Source organism: Eleutherodactylus coqui, chromosome 11, assembly GCF_035609145.1.
Source record: "Eleutherodactylus coqui strain aEleCoq1 chromosome 11, aEleCoq1.hap1, whole genome shotgun sequence".
Lineage (NCBI taxonomy): Eukaryota > Metazoa > Chordata > Amphibia > Anura > Eleutherodactylidae > Eleutherodactylus > Eleutherodactylus coqui.
The window spans coordinates 87275659-87294140 of record NC_089847.1 but is presented as its reverse complement, the minus strand read 5'-3'; the positions used below and the strand labels follow the sequence as shown (position 1 = coordinate 87294140).

The window sequence follows — 18482 nt, the reverse complement described above, 5'->3', positions numbered from 1 at the left end:
ACCTAAGGGATACTTCAGTGGCGGTATCCCGCAGAAATCTCACGTTCTTTTGCTGCAGCAAAACCGCAACATTTCTGCGGTGAAACCGTCCCGTGGGAACCCAACATTAAAGCAATGGGTACGAGGTATAATGGGGTACTATGGGCTGAAGCACGTATATTGGTCCCATTGACTAACTGGTGACATAAACTTTTATATGTAGTTAGACTTTATTCAGACAGGCGCATGAGAGTTCTTGGGCGCAAATCGCATCGGACAGCACGCAGACCGTGTACATTGATATGGATGAGATTAGGACATGCAGCAATTTCTTTGGTCCGTGTGAACATCGCTCGTGTGTATAGCCTCATAGAATACAATGTACTAGTGGTTATTGCATCTGATCCACATGTTGGAAATTTTGTTCCCTAATGGGTGGTCTTACAGGTTGTTTCTATGTTAGCGGAATCAGTAACAAATTTTAGCATATTCTTTCTCGCCTTCCAATTGTAGCACATTGATAGATCTATGATGATAGCCCCCACCTGCCACACAGTGAGTGATCTGCCCAGAACATCCACGGTGCTTCCCTTCCAATAGTTGTTGCATTACACCCTGAATGTCCTGTACGTGGTTTTCACCATGTGTCAGACATCTCTCCCTATAAGCCAGTGGAGATTGGTTAATCGATGAATTGGTTATTTATCATTGAATGGCTGTTATTGGTTAATCGAGCGCTGGCTCGCATTGGCTGACGTGGCACTCGATTAACCAATCAGAGCATTAGCTTGCTGGAGGTGGGGTATTCAAGCCTCGCTATCAGGAAAAATTGCTCCGCCGGCGTGCCGGAGGGCGTGAAAGCCTGCAGCAGTGACAGAGACCAGCGCAAGGGATCCGAATGCCAGAAGCTGGGTGAGTATTATAAGACATCCCACAAAAATAAGACACTGTGCCTCTTTTAAGGCACAAATTAATATGACAGTGTCTTATTTTCAGGGAAACGCGGTATGTATAATATGTTATCACATTTGAACAGAAGGTTGACGTGTAGTTTCTTACTTTCTGTCTTCATTACTAAGGCCGGTGGCGACCCAGTATCTGTATTTACTTACGAAATCCACCCTGGAGCCGAAGAACAGACACAAGCTGCTAAATCGGCCCTGAAAAGAATCAAGACTTTGAGGCACCCAAATATCTTGGCGTATGTGGATGGCTTGGAGGTAATATTCCTTTCTGAATAGGCTGTCTATGTAATCTGTGTCTCTCTGTGGTTACAACTGGGGGAGCCCATTGTACTCGGCATTTTGTTTGGACTGTTGATTTGAGATGAGCGAGCGTACTCGCTAAGGCAAATTACTCGAGTGAGTATTGCCATTTTCGAGCACATGCCCACTCGTGCCAAAAGATTCGGGGGCTGGCAGGGGTGAGTGGTGAGTTGTGGAAGTGAGCATGGGGGAGTGGGAGTGAGAGAGAGATCTCCCCCCACCCCCCCACCCCAGTTCCTCCCCACTCTCCCTCGGCGGCCCCCAAATCTTTTGGCACGAGCGGGCATGTACTCGAAAATGGCAATACCCGCTCGAGTAATTTGCCTTAGCGAGTGCGCTCGCTCATCTCTACTGTTGATGTGTCTTTTCTTTGTCTTGGGCTATTATATTGTTTGATATATTTAGACTAGCGTTTCATGGTGACAGAGGAACTTTGCGACTGTTTTTACAGAGTAGCTTTCAGTTTTGTTTAAGTTACCTACAAGTTGCAATACTGCACAAACTGCGAGCAACTCTGTGTTAAAGGAAATGTATCAGATGTATATAGAATTTTTTTACAAATTAAAATTGTTGAAACATGTTTCTTATTTCTAATCTATTTTTATTTTCTGATTGGAGATTTTGTTTTAAATTGTATTGTCTGTACATAACTATGTGGACAGCCATTAAATGTCCTGCTGTAAGCTTCTGCTAGTCCCCGTGGGGAAAAGGGGACTCCCCTGGGGTTCCCTTAATTGCCTGGGGCTTCCCGTCTTTCCAGGGAGGACTAACAGGCGTTAACAGCGGGGCATTTTAAATTTGCTGAGCATCTGTCCCCGAACTTCGGACAGCAGTGCATTCTTCCACCACTTATCTTCGGCGAACAAGTAATTCCCCACAGCGGGGAGAACAAGGGAATCCCCGTAGCAGGGAGAGAGGGGGTGTGGGGCTAGAGGGACTACCCAAGAACAGGGGGAGAGAGGTGGAGGCTTAAGGAAATCACCCTCTACCTTGCTATGGGAGAACCTCTATAGCTCCACCTTCTCTCTCTCCTTCTCTCTCTCTTTCCCAGCTACAAGGGAATTCCCACATAGCAGGGAGAGAGAGGTTCCCCTGCAGGGTAGAATAAGGAAATCCCCAGGAGTGGGGGAATCCCTTATTCTTCCCTGCAGGGGGACCCCAGCATTGCACTGCTGGGGGATTCCTTCTGCTCCGCTGTAGGGGAACCTTCTCTCCCTGCAGCAGAGATCTCGCTCCACTCCTGCTGAGATGAAGGAAAGCCCTGCGAAGAAGGGGGTTCCGTCTGAACTTTCTTTTATCTCTCTCTCTTCTCCTGGAGCAGCAGCGCTTTTTTTTTTTAAAGCAAAGCTGCTCCGGATAGTGTGAATGCATGGGAAATTCTCCGCAGAAAAAGCGCCCCCTGCTGTTTCTACAGAATGCTTGTTTCCAGGAAGCAGATGACAGATGGAAAAAAGGCTCCTTTTAGATGGTACAATCTCATTTGCACGAACGAATGAGCTGGTGACGTCATCGCCAACCTGTTCGCTCTTGTGCAGTCTCTTTAGACAGATTCGTCATTGACTCGTTCCACGTGAATTGTTCACGTCACATCCAGTGTTCTCATTCCCTATGTGAAACACTGAACGAGAAGTGTATCAGGGAACGAGCCAACGATGATTATTTTTACGCCTGCAGAAACTAAATGACAAATGAGAAGCGAACGAGAAGCAATAATCGCTCCATCTAAAAGCACCCAAAGTATGACTGCAGGATTGGACTGCTCATAGTTTGTTTGCAGACTGTTACCATGGATCCACATAGATCTGCATAGGAGTTGTAGGCACAAAAACGGGAGGACCTTTTTAATTAAGACTATTTTAATGAAGTAGCTTCATTTTTCATTGAATGTCCCTTTTAGACGGGCCGACAGTCGGCTGACGTCACCACTAAGGTCATTAGCGCTCGTGTAGAGCGTTTACACGGACATGGTTCATCGCTAGATCGCAGGCTTCTCACTCCGCGCTTCACCTTCTTTGTAAAGCGGGGAGCGTTTACACGGAACGACAAGCCTGCGATCCAGCGATGGTTTTTATGCTGACTGTGAAGGAATAGTGAGCGGTTTCGCGTTTACACTGCACGATTATCAATCATTCGTTTGTTTGAACAACTTTTGAGTGATAATCGCCCTGTGTGAAGGGCCCGTAAGATGCTTTAGAACAATACGACATGGTTGCAGATGTGTTAATAGCTTTTAGGCAAATCAAAATGGGACGAACTCGCTGCGCTGACGCCATATTCCTGTATGTTGTTGTAGACGGACAAGTGCTTATACATAGTGACTGAACCCGTTACATCTCTGGGGACATATATGAAGTCCAGGGCGGACACGGGAGGAATTAGCGAGCTGGAAGTTTCTTGGGGTCTCCACCAGATAGTGGTGAGTGTATTCATCACACTGCTTACATTTTATGTGTGATCTCTCTGTATTAACCCATGTTCATGTTTAAAACCTTACTAGAATTTCCTCTGTTTGGATTTAGAAAGCACTCAGTTTTCTCACGAACGATTGCAACCTCATTCACAACAATGTCTATATGTCAGCTGTGTTTGTGGACCGGGCAGGGGAGTGGAAACTTGGGGGCCTGGACTATATGTACCCAGCTGGTAGCGAAGAAAGTGCCCCCCCAAAAGGTCCTGAAATGGAGAAGTATAGTCCACCTGAGAAGTCGGAGCGCTCAAAAACTTCTGGAGAGAAGTGGTATGTGAGTCTCCACTAAATATCTCTCTAAGGCTGCTTTCACACAGGTGACGCGCGATGCGACAGCACTACAAATCGCATGTATGTGAAGCACATGCTTTCCAATGGGTTCTTTCACTTTGGTGATGTTTTGTAGGCTGCTACATTGCGAGAGAAAAAAATCACAGCATGCAGAATATTGTCGCGTTTTGTAGCCCATGTGTTCCAGTGTAACCTTACTAAGTGTTGTATTGCATCGCACGGAAATGCGCTTTTTGTGTGGTGCAATGCAATTTTCAGTAGAAAATTCTACTGTGTTCCCTAAAATAAGTCCTAGCTACATAGAAAAAAATACACATACATCATCTAAGTGGCGCTGTCCGATTCCGCTGCATGTCTTCTGCAGCTCCAACAGACTTGTTTGTAGTTTTCACCCAGGGGTTCAAAATCTCCGCCTCCAGGAAGCGCTGGCTGTGATAGGTTCTCGAGCGCTGCGACTCAGCCAATCAGAGCCAGCACTCGATAAACCAATCACAACCATTCAATGCTATGGCTGTGATTGGTTTATCGAACGCTGGCTTTGATTGGACTGAGCTGCGGCACTTGAGAACCAATCCCGTCCTGGAGGTGGGGATTTAGAACCTCCAAACCAGGAAGCGCTGACTGAAAACTGCAAGTAAGCCTGCTGGAGCTGCAGATAAGGTGTTCGGCGGACCCGGACAGCGCCTGTTAGGTGATGTATTGCTTATTTTATTTTTTTGATGCAGATAGACCTTTATTTTCGGGGTAGGGCTTATAGTTAAAGCCCCCCCCCCCCCCCCCCCCCACACACACACACAAAACATCCTGGCAAAAGAGCGCTACAAAGTTGCGTGCAACTTTGTTGCGACACAAAATCGCGATATCGCCGTGAGAAAATGCAGAGATATCGCACAGAACACATGTGCGATATTGCTGCAAATTTCCTGGCAACGATATAGCTGTCACCCGTGTGAAAGAGGCCTAAATCCTCGTCATGTAAATATTTTCTATGTGACTAACACGATCTAGTGTGACCACTGATCTCCATGTTACAGGTCAGCAGACATGTGGTGCCTTGGCTGCTTAATCTGGGAAGTGTTCAATGGCTCTCTCCCACGCCCCACGGCTCTTCGCTCACTTGGAAAGGTATGCTGTGTATGAAAAACTGCGTGTGAGTGGGGCTGTTTCTGCAGCTTGTGCAGAAGCCAATTCAGATTGAATGGGACAGTTTCAGACATTTCTGTAGCAAATGAACATACCCTTTAAAAGTATTATCCAGCTCCCCCTCCCCAGGTTGCTGGAGTGGGGGGAAGGAGTGAATTACTCCTCTCATCCATTTTTGTGCTGCTCCCATTTTGCCAGTGCCCAGTCCCAAGCTGTACTCCACTTCTTACTGCAGCAGTGACTACTTCCTGATACAAGCACATGCTAAGGTAAGCTGGTGATTGGCCCCGAGGACATTGTGACCATGGCTATGAGTGACACTGCAGCAGGATGTGGTGGACAATCAGGCACCAGCAGAATTGGGGTGTATGACTTTTTTTTTTGTTTACCCACCTCCTTGGCATGTTTAAAAAAATGGGGGGCTAATAAGCCCTTTAAATATACATATATAATATGATATTTGCTGTTTACCTCTATAACTGGCACTCTGCAGCTTAGCGCTGCTCTTTTGTAATGCTTATTTTTATTTACTTCAGATCCCTAAGTCACTGGTGCCTCACTACTGCGAACTTGTTGGCGCAAACCCTAAAATCCGTCCCAACCCTGCACGATTCTTGCAGAACTGCCGCACTCCTGGGGCTTTCCTCAGCAACAGCTTTGTGGAAACCAATTTGTTCCTTGAAGAGATACAGGTTAGTCTGCTAAAAACGGGTCCCAGTGTATGAAACTGTTCTAAGTAAAAGTGTCAGTATTGCCCATAGCAACCAATCAGATCTCTATTTTATTCTCTCACCCATGATGGCACCACTGGAAAGAGGACCTCCCATTGCTTGGCGAGAAACGTGAGGAGATAAAAGTGGGGCACACCTCTCCCAATCTCAGTTCAGGTTTCATGTCCTGCCGGATAGGTAATGGGATGCAGTTATGGATTTCGGTGACATACCTCCAGCTGCAGGGCTCCACTTACCATGGACATCCTGTGGGGTCCCTGGGGTCATAGGTCTCCTTTGTTAGCTGAGGAGTCTGGTGCTGGGGTCTACGTTGGCTTCTGGTCCTCTGTTCTGTAAGTTGGAGCTCCTGGCCATGTTTGGGATTCCTTTGAGGTGCCTTCCTCCTCCATGTAGGTCTGAGAGCCGCCAAGCGGTCTGGTACGCTGGCCTTCCTGTATGGCCTGATGTCAATTAAAATTAAATATCTTAAAAGACAACACAACAGTTGTATCATACCTCAACAGACAGGAAGGAACAAGATCGCAGTCTTTGATGGCTTTTACCAATCAGATTCTTTCACTAGCAGCAAGGCATCTTCTATCCTTGACAGCAGTCCACCTCAAAGAGAGAGAGGATGGCGTGGCAGGGTCAGACAGGATCAGCAATCCGAGTGGTGCCTAAATCAAGAAGTTTTCAATCTGATAGTAGAAAAGTGGGAAGTTCCAGAAATTGAATTGTTTGCCAACAGGGAGAAGTGGAAGACCAGGAGATTTTACTCTCTCCGTTCCTCCAATCATCCCCTCCGTCTTGATGCTTTTTCCCACTTTTGGAAGGAGGAGAGATGTTATGCATTACCAACTCTGTTTGCTTCCTCGAGTAATAAAGAAAATTAAACGCGACACAGCCTGGGTCATTCTCGTTGCTCCATTTTGGCGCAGAAGACTTTTTGGTTCTCATGCCTGAGAGCCCTGGCAGCAGATCAACCCTGGATATTTCCCACACAAGGGGATCTATCATTTCAGGGTCCAGTCCTCCACCCTCAAATTCCAAACTTACATTTGATAGGCGAAATGTTAAAAAGCTAATATTAAAACACAAAGGGTTAATGGATGCAGTAGTATCTACCTTACATGTTAGTAATAAAACAAGTCACTTCTGACATTCAGGAAGTGGAAAGGCTTTTTAAGTTTTGCTCAGGGAAGGCTAGATCCCTTTGAAGAACCAGACATCCCTCTTATCCTCAAACCCTTACAGGCAGGTCTTGATAAAGGCCTCAAACCTAATATTCTAAAGGTGTTTTTTAGACTGAGCGATAATCACGAGCTCCACTGGCTCAGCCAATCAGAGACAGTGCTCGATGAACCAATCACATCCATTCAGTGATGTCATTCACTGAATGGCTGTGAATGATCGAGCACTAGCTCTGATTGGTTGGCACTCGATCCAATCACAACACTCGCTTGCTGGAGGCGGGCTATTCAAAGCCCCATCACCAGAAAGAGACTGATATGTCAGCACAGGGGACACAGAAGCCTGCCGCAGCTCCGCAGGCCAGCGCGAGGGACTCAGACGATGTGGGCTAGGTGAGTATTCATGTTTTTTTTTTCATGTAGTTTAGCTAGGGCTTCTTTTCAGGAGAGGGCTTATATTTCAAGCCTTCCCCAAAAATCTGGATAGGGCTCATTTTTGGGGAAACACGATATCTGTTCCACCATTAGCAGATGGATCAGACAGGCTATCTGCTTAGCTTGTATTGAAGGATCTTCTCTCCTTTTGATTCCACCGAGCAGTTTCTGCTTCATCAGCAGAAAAAGGGCAGGTCTCTCCGGATCAGATATGCAGAGCTGTGACATGGAGCCCTCCACATATCTTCTTTAAACGTTATAGACTTCTATTAAATCCAGTATCTGACCTTTCTTTTGACCAAAAAGTCCTGCAGGCCGTAATCTCTGTCTAGCTGTTGGATTCCTTTTGTAATTCTCCAAGTTTGCTGTCGTGGGTGAGAGAGTAAAGGTGGGATTACACTTACCGGTAATCGTTTTCTCTCCAGGGGTGCTGTTATGTGTTTAAGAAAAAAACGTATCAGTAAGTGTAATCGCACTTTATTTTAGGTTTTTTCTGTAATTTTTTTTGCATTATAATAATCCTAAATGTTTTATATTTACTCTTCTATTCTAAGAAACTTTTCTCCTTTTATAATAGACTTATTACTGTCTATTGCCTGCAGATTAAAGATCCAGCTGAGCGGCAGACGTTTTTTGAGCAGCTCAGTGAACATCTCGATTCTTTTCCTGAAGACTTCTGTCGGCATAAAATCCTTCCGCAGCTGCTGACGGCTTTTGAATTTGGCAGTGCAGGCGCTGTAATCCTTACACCCCTATTTAAGGTGAGCCCTGTATGAACCCCAGGGCCCTTTTACATGACCCAATCCTGGTGCAGATTCTCACTAGATTACGGGAATCTGAGCGATAATTGTTCGGTGTAAGTGCCTGCTGCAGCTGAAGGGCTAACGGTAATTCGTTTGTCGTTCAGTTTCTGCAGGCATAAAAATCCAACAACGATCGGCCCGTGTAAACAGGCTGTCATTCATTCACAGTAGACAGATACGTACTCGCTCGTATAGTTTGCCTTAGCGAGTACGCTCACTCATCTCTAGTGCTGAGGCATCAGCCAGACTCTCCGTGTGAAAGGACCATTGGGATAGATAATAGTATTTAATTATATTACGTAACGTCTTTCAAGAACATTTCTGTCGTCATTTTCTGTAAGTTGTGTTATATCCTGATGTCTACAGTTGTAGCTGAAACCAGTTTTCCAACTTGTGATGTGGCAGAAGTGAGCCAAGCTACTACTCAGCATGTTCAAGTTGTAAATGCTAGACTCGCCTCACATCTGTATCAGGGATTTAGATCCGTAACAGATCTGTTTTTTTTAATGCGTTTCCCCATATTAAGCATTTATGGCAGATCCACAGGATATGATATAAATGCCTGATGGGTTTGGGTCCCACTTCCTGGAAAGCTTACCTAATGAGAGAATGGTGATCCCTGTTCAGTGGCTCTGTTTCTCTACAGTCCCCATGCAGTCCTGGTGGTCATGCTTTTCCATGGCCCTGTCATTGAGATCTATGAAAGTCACTAAAAAAAAAAACCGAGACAGAAAGGATCCTTGATGATCCTATTTACTTTTTTCTTTACTACGTGCAATAGTATAACCGGTCATGATATTCTATGCACCATCAACAGTGTCATTCGGATTTAATAACTGCTTACTGAAGCTACTTGATAACATTTGCCATCACAGAAATTCCACTAAAATCAATGGGGACATAACTTTTTGTTAATGTCTAACTGTACAAATAAGATAGAAACAAACTCTAGTCTAAACAGAGCTATAAGCCAGCCATGCATTAGAAGGCCATGGAGGTTGATTTAGGCCATTTTTAATAACTGTCCATGCCTTTCCATGACACAAAGCTGACCCAAGCCAAATATATGTGGAGAAGCCAGTTTGTCGTGTTGGAGTTTTCTGTAGTCAGTTGAAATAATTAGCATTGCTGAGTAATAACAGCTATGCAGCACATTGCACAGTCAAGCACGAGGCAGGATGAGTCTACTAACAGCTTCTCGGCGAAACCCAAGAGATAAAGCTAAGTAGGTATTAGAGATGAGCGAGCATACTCGCTAAGGGCAATTGCTCGAGCGAGCATTGTCCTTAGCGAGTACCTGCCCGCTCGAGAGAAAAGGTTCGGGTGCTGACGGCGGGCAGGGAGCTGCGGGGGAGATCTCTCTCTCCCTCTCTCCTCCCCGCTTCCCCCTGCTGACTGCCGCAACTCACCGCTCCCCCGCGCCGGCACCCGAACCTTTTCTCTCGAGCGGGCAGGTACTCGCTAAGGGCAATGCTCGCTCGAGCAATTGCCCTTAGCGAGTATGCTTGCTCATCTCTAGTAGGTATCAATGTGTTTTATAGGTGGAGACCATCTAAACTCTCTAATGCCAGCGTGGTTGTGATGTGTGGTATCTGGACATTGGGGGACTTCTATAAAAGCTTTTACACAACAATTTTGGCTTAGAAAGTTTTTTGTTTTGTTTAGTTTTTTTTTTTTTTTTTTGCTGCGGCCTTACCACTTTTTTAAAAAGCAGGCAGGGCCTTTTGGGAGTGGGCATGGCCGTCCGGACCAACAAGTTTATGTATAATTTACTCCAGAAACTGGCAGCAATTATTGTAGAAGCATATGCCAGGTCGAACCTGGTGTACATATCCATGTAGGCACACAGAGGTGCCAAGTTGCGCCTAATACAAGAAGAGGTGGGAGCCTCTTTCATGTATAGGTGCATTGTGCATCAGAAGAAATAATACTGAATGCCGATCTTAGTAAATTTCCCTATAGTCTTTTTAGAACTGGAACTGTTGCATCAATGGGGTATGGACTATCGTGATAGAAAATGATTATTATTACACTTTACAGCAAAATATCTTCTGTTAATTGTGTTGTAGATTGGTAAATTTCTGAATGCAGATGAATATCAGCAGAAGATCATCCCCATCATAGTTAAGATGTTCTCTTCCACTGATCGAGCCATGAGGATACGACTTCTGCAGCAGGTGCGGTACTAGTTATGTAGGGACAGCTTTATCGTACCTTATTTAGACAAGGTTATTCTGATACGTTTACATCCCGTCATATTGAAGGTGTCAAGATCCATCTTATAGTTTCTTATGAAAGTGTAAGGAATTAACCTGTTTAGGGAAAAATCTGCATGTGATCAGTAACGAATGTGATTAATTGGAAGGTCCACACAATCGCTATCAGTAATCCATTGGTAATACCCCTGGATGACTGAAGGATATGCACTGATTGACTGTATATAGTACAGTGCAGTACAATAAGACATGCTCTGGGCTGCTCTCTACCTGTGAAAGGATGAACTGCTCCTTTGGGCACCAGGTGAGAGCGGCTCAACTTTATTTGCTAGTACAATTTATGTCCTCAACATACGGTCACTAATATCAGAACGACGGGAGTAGACTAGAAGAAGCTGTAGACAACCAGAAGGCTCAGGATGCCATCCACAGTGCAGGGACCCATTCACTTCAATGGGAGAAAGCTGCACTGCCATCTTGAAGAACGGACAGTATCTTGAGCACTTTGACCATGCACGGCTCCTTCTTATCACCTTATTGGTTGCTGTCTGAGGTTGCAGAGCCTCGCTGATCAGCAATTGGTAACCTATCCAGAGAATTGGTCACCACCACTAATTTTTAACCTGGAAAATCACTTTTAATGCTCGTTTGTCATTTCAGTTCGTGGTAACAAATATTTAATCTATGCATCATTAACTGTACATTTGAAAAATCTAACCTAAGTTTGCTTGACATTTTACATGAAACAGATGGAGAATTTTATCCAGTACCTTAATGAGCCGACTGTCAACTCTCAAATCTTCCCCCATGTGGTCCATGGTTTTATGGATACAAACCCAGCTATACGTGAGCAGACTGTGAAGGTAATGGCAGTACATAGAAGATAGCTTTTTTTTCTTTTAAGTGGTGTGGGTTATATATTTATCATTTATAAGCGACCCTCCAATTTCCGGACAAACTTCTGTGCCCGGACCAAAGTGGAGAGGATATATTCCCTGCTGTTGTCCCTTTATGCCTCTGTCCTCCGATTCCATTCAAGATCCTCTTTTCAGCTGTTCAGGGTGGCTGCTGCCGTTTTGTAGTTACCTAATGCACACTGCACTGCTCTCTGATTGGCTAGCACTGATCATGTGAGCATTGCCCGCCAATCAAAAAGCAGGTGTAGTGCACTGGTAGTCTATGCACTGTGAGGATTAGGTAGTCTTGGACAGCTGAAAATGAGACCTGAAACTGGTGGATCAGAGGGGCATCACCAAGCAATAAAACTACCCCCTCTGGTCACAAGACAAAATTTTGTCCCGAAACCGGAGGGTCACTTTAACATTAAATTGTAACACCTAGTTCATGTAGTATATAAAACTACTCAGAAAAGTCTTATACTGTATGCAGCATCTTAACAGAAAACATTACAATACATGTAATCTGGCGTTTGATCAGGAATTATGATTGTACAGTATTTTGGGATGTGTACCCGGAGTTTCTATGCTCTTTCAAGTGTTATACTTTTCTTTGACTATCCTATCAGCTGCAATATTTAATATTTCACATTTAAAATGGGGTATTAAAGGGGTTGTCCAGTTGTAAACTACTGATGGTCTGTCCTTAGGATAGGCAAACTGTAGTAGATTGGTGGGAGTTCCCACCCAGGACCCCTACTAAAACCAGCTGTTCACCGGGCCAGTGCGCATGTGTACTGAGCCGATTTCTGCAGCAAGCAGACAGCCCCGTTCCAGATGCAGTGGCTTAGCTCAGTATTACATTCAAACCTTCCATTCACTTCAGTGTCAACTTTGCCTGTAATACTAAGTTGGGCTACTGTGGTGGGAACAGAGCTATTTGCTTCCTGCAGAAATTGGCTTAATGCATTAGCGAACCAACTCGATGAGCACCTGATTAGCAGACTTTTGCCCTGCCGATCTACAATAGCCCATGAATAGTTTGCAACAAACTGTTTAACACTGGATTGAAGGATGTTTTAGTCCATTTTTAGATTTTTGCTAAAATGATATTTTTTGTCTGTGTTATTGGGGGACACAGCAAGACCTTGGGTATAGCTGCTGCCACTAGTAGGTGAACACTAAGGCCACTCTCGCATAACCCACTTTTCATCGCGCTAATCGCAGTACAACACCTCCATTGATTTCGATGGGGCTCCGCAGACTAGCTTTTGAACGCCGCAATTTTCGAATGCTGGCTGCTTTTTTTTCCTGTTCTGGTGGCTTTTTTCTATCAAGGCCTTACATCAGGCCTGGCCTCTTACCTGCACTTGGATTTTTTACGATTGTCTGCTTGGAGTGTCTTCATGTGTTTAATTTGTTCTCTCCTATTGCTTTCTCTATAAACTGAGTTAGCTCAGTGCCTGCCGGAGGGGTATAGCTGGTAGGGAGGGACTAACTTACTTTGTACTTGGTATCTGCCTTCTAGTGGCAGCAGCTATGTCCAAAGTTTTGCTTTCCCCCCCCCCCCCTCCCCCCCAATAAACGTGATGAGAAATGGCTTTTACGGTAAGTAACAAAAATCCTGTTTTCTCTGGATATATGCCATGGAGGGCAGAAAATGTGAAATATTAATTTCTGTCAAGTAAGTAATAAAGTTTGTGTAATTCCTCGGGCAGCCTGGTAATGTGCAGAGGCCGACTTTGTCAACATCTGCCATATTGCATGTGTTATGACATTTAATATGTTGCACTATGTTGCCGCCTACTTAAGATGATCTTTGTTTTTCCTTATAGTCCATGTTGCTCCTAGCTCCCAAATTGAATGAAAATAACCTTAATGTGGAGTTGATGAAGCATTTCGCTCGACTGCAGGCTCGGGATGATCAAGGTCCAATCCGCTGCAATACAACTGTGTGTTTGGGCAAGATTGCCTCTTACCTGAACCCCGCTGTGAGTAACATCTCTCGCCAAAAAGAGATTTCAAGAACACGTCTTTTGTCAATTATTTAAAAATGTGTTTAATTGGGTGAATTATTCGCTGTTGTGTATGTGCTTGAGATGTATCTCTGACTGCTATTTCACCTGTGCAATGCATTTTTTAGCGTTATTTCCCCTCTGCAAACTCCATCTCTAATTGTCAGTATCTCCTATGCTCGGCTCCAGGAACTGTAAACTCCAGCATTGGTGTTCTCCCCGCACTGATCAGTGCTTCTAATGAAGAGGGTTGCTATCTGTCTCCTGGTGATCTTCCCATCTTCTCTTAGGGTGAATACCCATGGACGGATTTCTATCGCGCTTCGCGCGGCAGAAATCTGCGCTTTGTTTCTGCAGCTATTGGGTTCTATTGAACCTAATGGCTTTCTGCCTGCCAATGCTAGCGTGCGGAATTCTACCGCGGATTTCCGCAGTGAGAAATAAATCGCGGCATGTTCTATTTGTCGCAGATTTACGCTGCGGTAGGTCTCCATTAATAGAGACCGCAGAATTCCACGATCACCAGCATGCAGTTTTTGTTTTTAATCGTGGTACTCCCGCGGCATAAATCCGCGGGTGTATCCCGCAACGCTCGTGGGCAAGAGCCCTTAGGCCACCTTTGCACGTTTGCAAACACAGAGTTTTCACTAGGACAGAGCAGCTTTGTACAGCGTTTAGTGTGAGCGTTTGCCTGCGTTGTTACTACGCCTTTAATTGTTTTACAAAGGTGTTGCCCTATGAAGTGCTATTTTTTCTTTTCTTTTTTTAATATAATAATAATAATCTTTATTTGTCTAGCGCCAACTTATTCCGCAGCGCTTTCAAGCAGGAAAGAATACAGACAATACAACAATTACATAAGATATACAATCAGTTTGAAACAACTGGGATGGGGGTGATACAGGAGGTACAAGGATAGGGGTTGGGAATCAGGCATTGGGGAACACAGGCGGTATGGTAATTGCATGTGGAAATCAGTTATAAGGAAGCAAACTGGGAAGAGGCAGTAAGGAGGTGCAGGGGTAGAGGTCGTATGCAATACGCAGGGTGAAAGGTGTGTTGAGCTATAGGGAGGGGTAGAGGACTAGGTCAGGAGATTTGGTATGTCTCCCTGAAGAGGTGTGTTTTTAAGGTGCTTCTGAAATTTCGTACATCAGGGATTATCCGGTTGCCTTGGGGTAGAGTGTTCCAGAGGATGGGTGCTGCTCTGGTGAAGTCCTGGAGGCGAGCATGTGAGATTTGTATTACAGGGGTGTTTAGTCTGGGTGTGTTAGCGGATCGGAGTGTGCGGGCTGGGTGGTGTACGGACAGGAGGGAGGAGATGTACGGTGGCACGGCGCCATGGAGATCTTTGTAGGTGAGTAGTTTAAATTTAGTTCTGCAGTGTATGGGCAGCCAGTGCAGTGACTGGCATAGTGCAGGGGCATCTGAGAAGCGGCTGGATTGAAAAATTAGCCTAGCTGCTGTGTTTAGTATGGATGGGAGTGGAGCGAGTCTGGTGCGGGGAAGCCCAAAGAATAGCGAGTTGCAGTAGTCAAGTCGGGAGTGGATGAGGGCGACAACAAGTGTCTTTAATGGGCATGAGCCCTTAGGCCACTCTCGCACGTTTTGTAAACAAAGAGTTTTCACTAGGGCAGAGTTGCTTTGTACAGCGTTTGTCCCCTAGTATAGTACTTAGCTGCAGATGGCATGTTCAGCAGAACATTTTCTGCAGGCGGACCTCTCGCATATATCTCAGCAGCTCTACTATCAATGAGACATCAACTTTCATGCTTCATAGGTGCTTTTACACAGAATGAATATGTTCAGATTCCCGCGAGGAAAACCGCTTGGACTTCAGACTGATACGCTGTTACAAACTATCAGTTGGATTTGTATAGCTGGCACTGATCTATTGAGCTTACAAAGCATTGCCTTGACTGGATAGAATTGTATCCCCTTCTCAGACTCTGCATGTAAAGAAGAATGTTGTCATTCACGGACTGCATGCTAATATCTTGAAAAGAATGAGGATGTCAAAGTAGATTAGAAACTTGTGGAACTCCTCATTTATACAGCGAAATGAGCTTTGTTTACGTAAAACAGAAAAAAACCCTTTGTGACATGTTTACTTGCACATATACTACACCCCTTTGTACATGCAAGTTAAATGTCCCAGGGGAGTGTATGGAGCAAGCTCATGAGCTGAGAACACTCCGTACACATTGGGTGCTGGCTGTGGTTATACGGCTGACATCCTCCTTCAATTGCTGAGATCAGATATAACTCTGATCCCTGTTGTTTAACCCAGGGCTGTGGAGGCACTAAGCCAAATCTCTGACTCCTTCATATATGACTGATAACTAGAGATGAGCGAGCATACCCGCTAAGGGCAATTGCTCGATCGAGCAGTGCCCTTAGCGAGTACCTGCCCGCTCAGGAGCAAAGATTCGGCTGCCGGCAGCGGCCGGGGAGAGCGGGGAGGAATGGAGGGTAGATATCTCTCTCCCTCTCCTCCCCCCGCTCCCCCCTGCTCACTGCCGCAACTCACCTGTCACCCGCGCCGGCAGCCGAACCTTTTCGATTCAATGCTCGATCGAGTAATTGTCCTTAGCGAGTATACTCGCTCATCTCTACTGATAACTATACGGTATTAAAATGGTAACATCCAGCTTCTCCTCACCGTTTATGATATTAATCAGACTACATCCTACATTCCACATCCTACCGATAGTTATCAATGTTTTTGATTAATTAGGTTCTTAGATGAATAGAATATATATTGATAGGATATTTCAAAACTTTCCTAAATTCCTTTGAAAGGAAATATGCAACAAATTCTGCATTTAATTAATTAAATCATAATATATAATTTTTCTTATAAACCTGTGGGTTGGTATATTTCTTCCAATCAAAATGGGACTCGGACTCAAAGACTCGGAATCCACAGTCCTGGTTTAACCTCTCCATGATGTGATCAGGAGATGCCAATGAATTGTCATGACAACGAAGGGCTTAAAGAGAGGGCCAATGGGTCTGCCACCTTAGTACTCTTATTATGCTCTGCTATGTCAATAGGGAAAATGGCAAAGTTATTGCTCTTAAAAAAGGCTGGGATGAATAAATGAAACAGTTGTCACCAAAACTGGCTGCGGTGGGGACGGGAGTAAACATTGGAATGAAATACTTCTCATTTACCGCTTTGTGAATTTAACCTGCTATGATGAGATTGTAGATTATGAAATCCTTGAGGCATCAAATTTGCAGTCTGGTGCTGAAAATAACATTTACTGTATGAATAATGATATAATATAGCGCAGGATCTAATACAGCACTGTGGGATCCATTAAGATCTGATGGTTTACTTACTGTAAGCGCCAGTAGGGGGCAGCCTCTAATCCTGAATCTGTCATTTTTACAGACGCGACAAAGGGTTTTAATATCAGCCTTCAGTAGAGCTACAAAAGACCCCTTCTCCCCGTCACGTGCTGCCGGTGTTCTTGGTTTTGCTGCTACACATAACTTTTACTCCATGAACGACTGTGCTGGGAAAATTCTTCCTGTACTATGTGGGGTCACCATGGATCCAGAGAAGAGCGTTCGGGATCAGGTAAGAATCCAAGAAATCCAGCTGCCATCATTACTGTGACTATGCTTCATATATTCTTTTATTCATTCTAGGCTTTCAAAGCGATTCGTAGTTTTTTGGATAAACTGGAGGCTATATCAGAGGACCCGGCACAATTAGCTGAGCTTGGTGAGTGAGATATGTATGTAATGTGTGAGAAGCTCCTGCCTCCGGGTCTTGTCACTTCTTTGATATAGGTGTTGGGGGGGGGGGGTGTACACAAGCTGTCATTCCAGCTTCACGGGGAATTTTAACCCCTTAACACCACAGGACATAACTTTGCGTCCTGGCAGGGTGGAACTTAACACAACAGGACATAAGAACAGCGATTCCCCACTGTTAACCCCCTACATGTCGCGATCAATGTACATTGTGGCATGTAAAGGGTTCACAGAGGGAGCACGCTGTCGATTATTGACTGTTGACTACTGTTGACTATTGTAAGCAACAAGGCATTGCAGTACAGAAGTACTTCAATGCATTTTCATAGCAATCTGAGCTTTTATGGTTCAAGTCCTGTAAAGGAACACACTATTTATCCTGCACTGCAAAAAAAAATCTCAAAAACTGAGGTAAAAGGCTTATTTGGTTCATTTTGCCTCCCAACTAACACAATAAACGTGATCAAAAAAGCTGTATGTACCCCAAAATGGTAACAAAAAAATCAACAGCTTGTCATGGCAAAAAAAAAAAAACAAGCACTCACAGAGCTCTATTTAGGAGGAGGGGGGGGAGTAGTTATGGGACTTTGAATGGAGCGATACAAAAAACAAGACTTTGGTATAACTTATTGTAAGATATCTTTCTCGTCCTGTTCGTTGGAGGACACAGCTTTGACCTTGGGTATAGCTTCTGCCACTAAGAGGCGACACTAAGCACAAAAGTGTTTTACTCCTCCCACTAGCTATACACTTCCTGGAGGCATACAGCTAATTCAGTTTATATGCAAGCAGTAGGAGAAGCCAGTAGGATAGGACAACAATAGTCAATAAACAACAGCAATGCTCAAAACTGTAACTCATTGGCCATGTGCGACTGCACTGAGCGCACTCCAACCAAGGGATGTATACGTTACAGTCCTAATACCTGACTGGGTGGGTGCTGTGGCCCCCTATGAACAGGACGAGAAAGGGAGTTTACGGTAAGTTATACCCCAAATCTTGTTTTCTGGTCTTTATCATTGGGGGACACAGCTTTGACCTTGGGACGTTCCAGAGGCAGTACCCAAGGGGGCGGGAAAACATAAGAAGCCGCATGTGTAACAAAGTGTAATCAGCTCTTTAACCGCGACTAGCATTAACGGATGCCTAGGCAACCAGCCTGTTCAGAGACTTAGCATAAAGGGACCCAAATAACACCCCCAAACACCCACTGGGAAAAAACTCCAGACAAGGGGCTTCCGACTAGACACCCGCTGTCCAAGTAATGGGTGTCGAAACACAACCTGAAAAAATATGATGTCCCC

At 44.8% G+C, this 18482-nt stretch overlaps 1 protein-coding gene across 2 annotated transcripts in view; it reads left to right on the top strand.

The window, feature by feature from the left end:
• Window positions 1-18482, top strand: part of SCYL1 (SCY1 like pseudokinase 1) — a 36060-nt gene that overhangs the window by 831 nt on the left and 16747 nt on the right. For both annotated transcript variants that reach the window (XM_066582956.1, XM_066582955.1), the window contains exons 2-12: window positions 1059-1199; window positions 3538-3660; window positions 3764-3981; window positions 5037-5127; window positions 5682-5837; window positions 8083-8241; window positions 10353-10460; window positions 11249-11362; window positions 13231-13386; window positions 16811-16999; window positions 17071-17146. In XM_066582956.1, coding sequence (XP_066439053.1) covers window positions 1059-1199; window positions 3538-3660; window positions 3764-3981; window positions 5037-5127; window positions 5682-5837; window positions 8083-8241; window positions 10353-10460; window positions 11249-11362; window positions 13231-13386; window positions 16811-16999; window positions 17071-17146 — 1531 coding nt within the window. The remainder of the gene's footprint in view (window positions 1-1058; window positions 1200-3537; window positions 3661-3763; window positions 3982-5036; window positions 5128-5681; window positions 5838-8082; window positions 8242-10352; window positions 10461-11248; window positions 11363-13230; window positions 13387-16810; window positions 17000-17070; window positions 17147-18482) is intronic.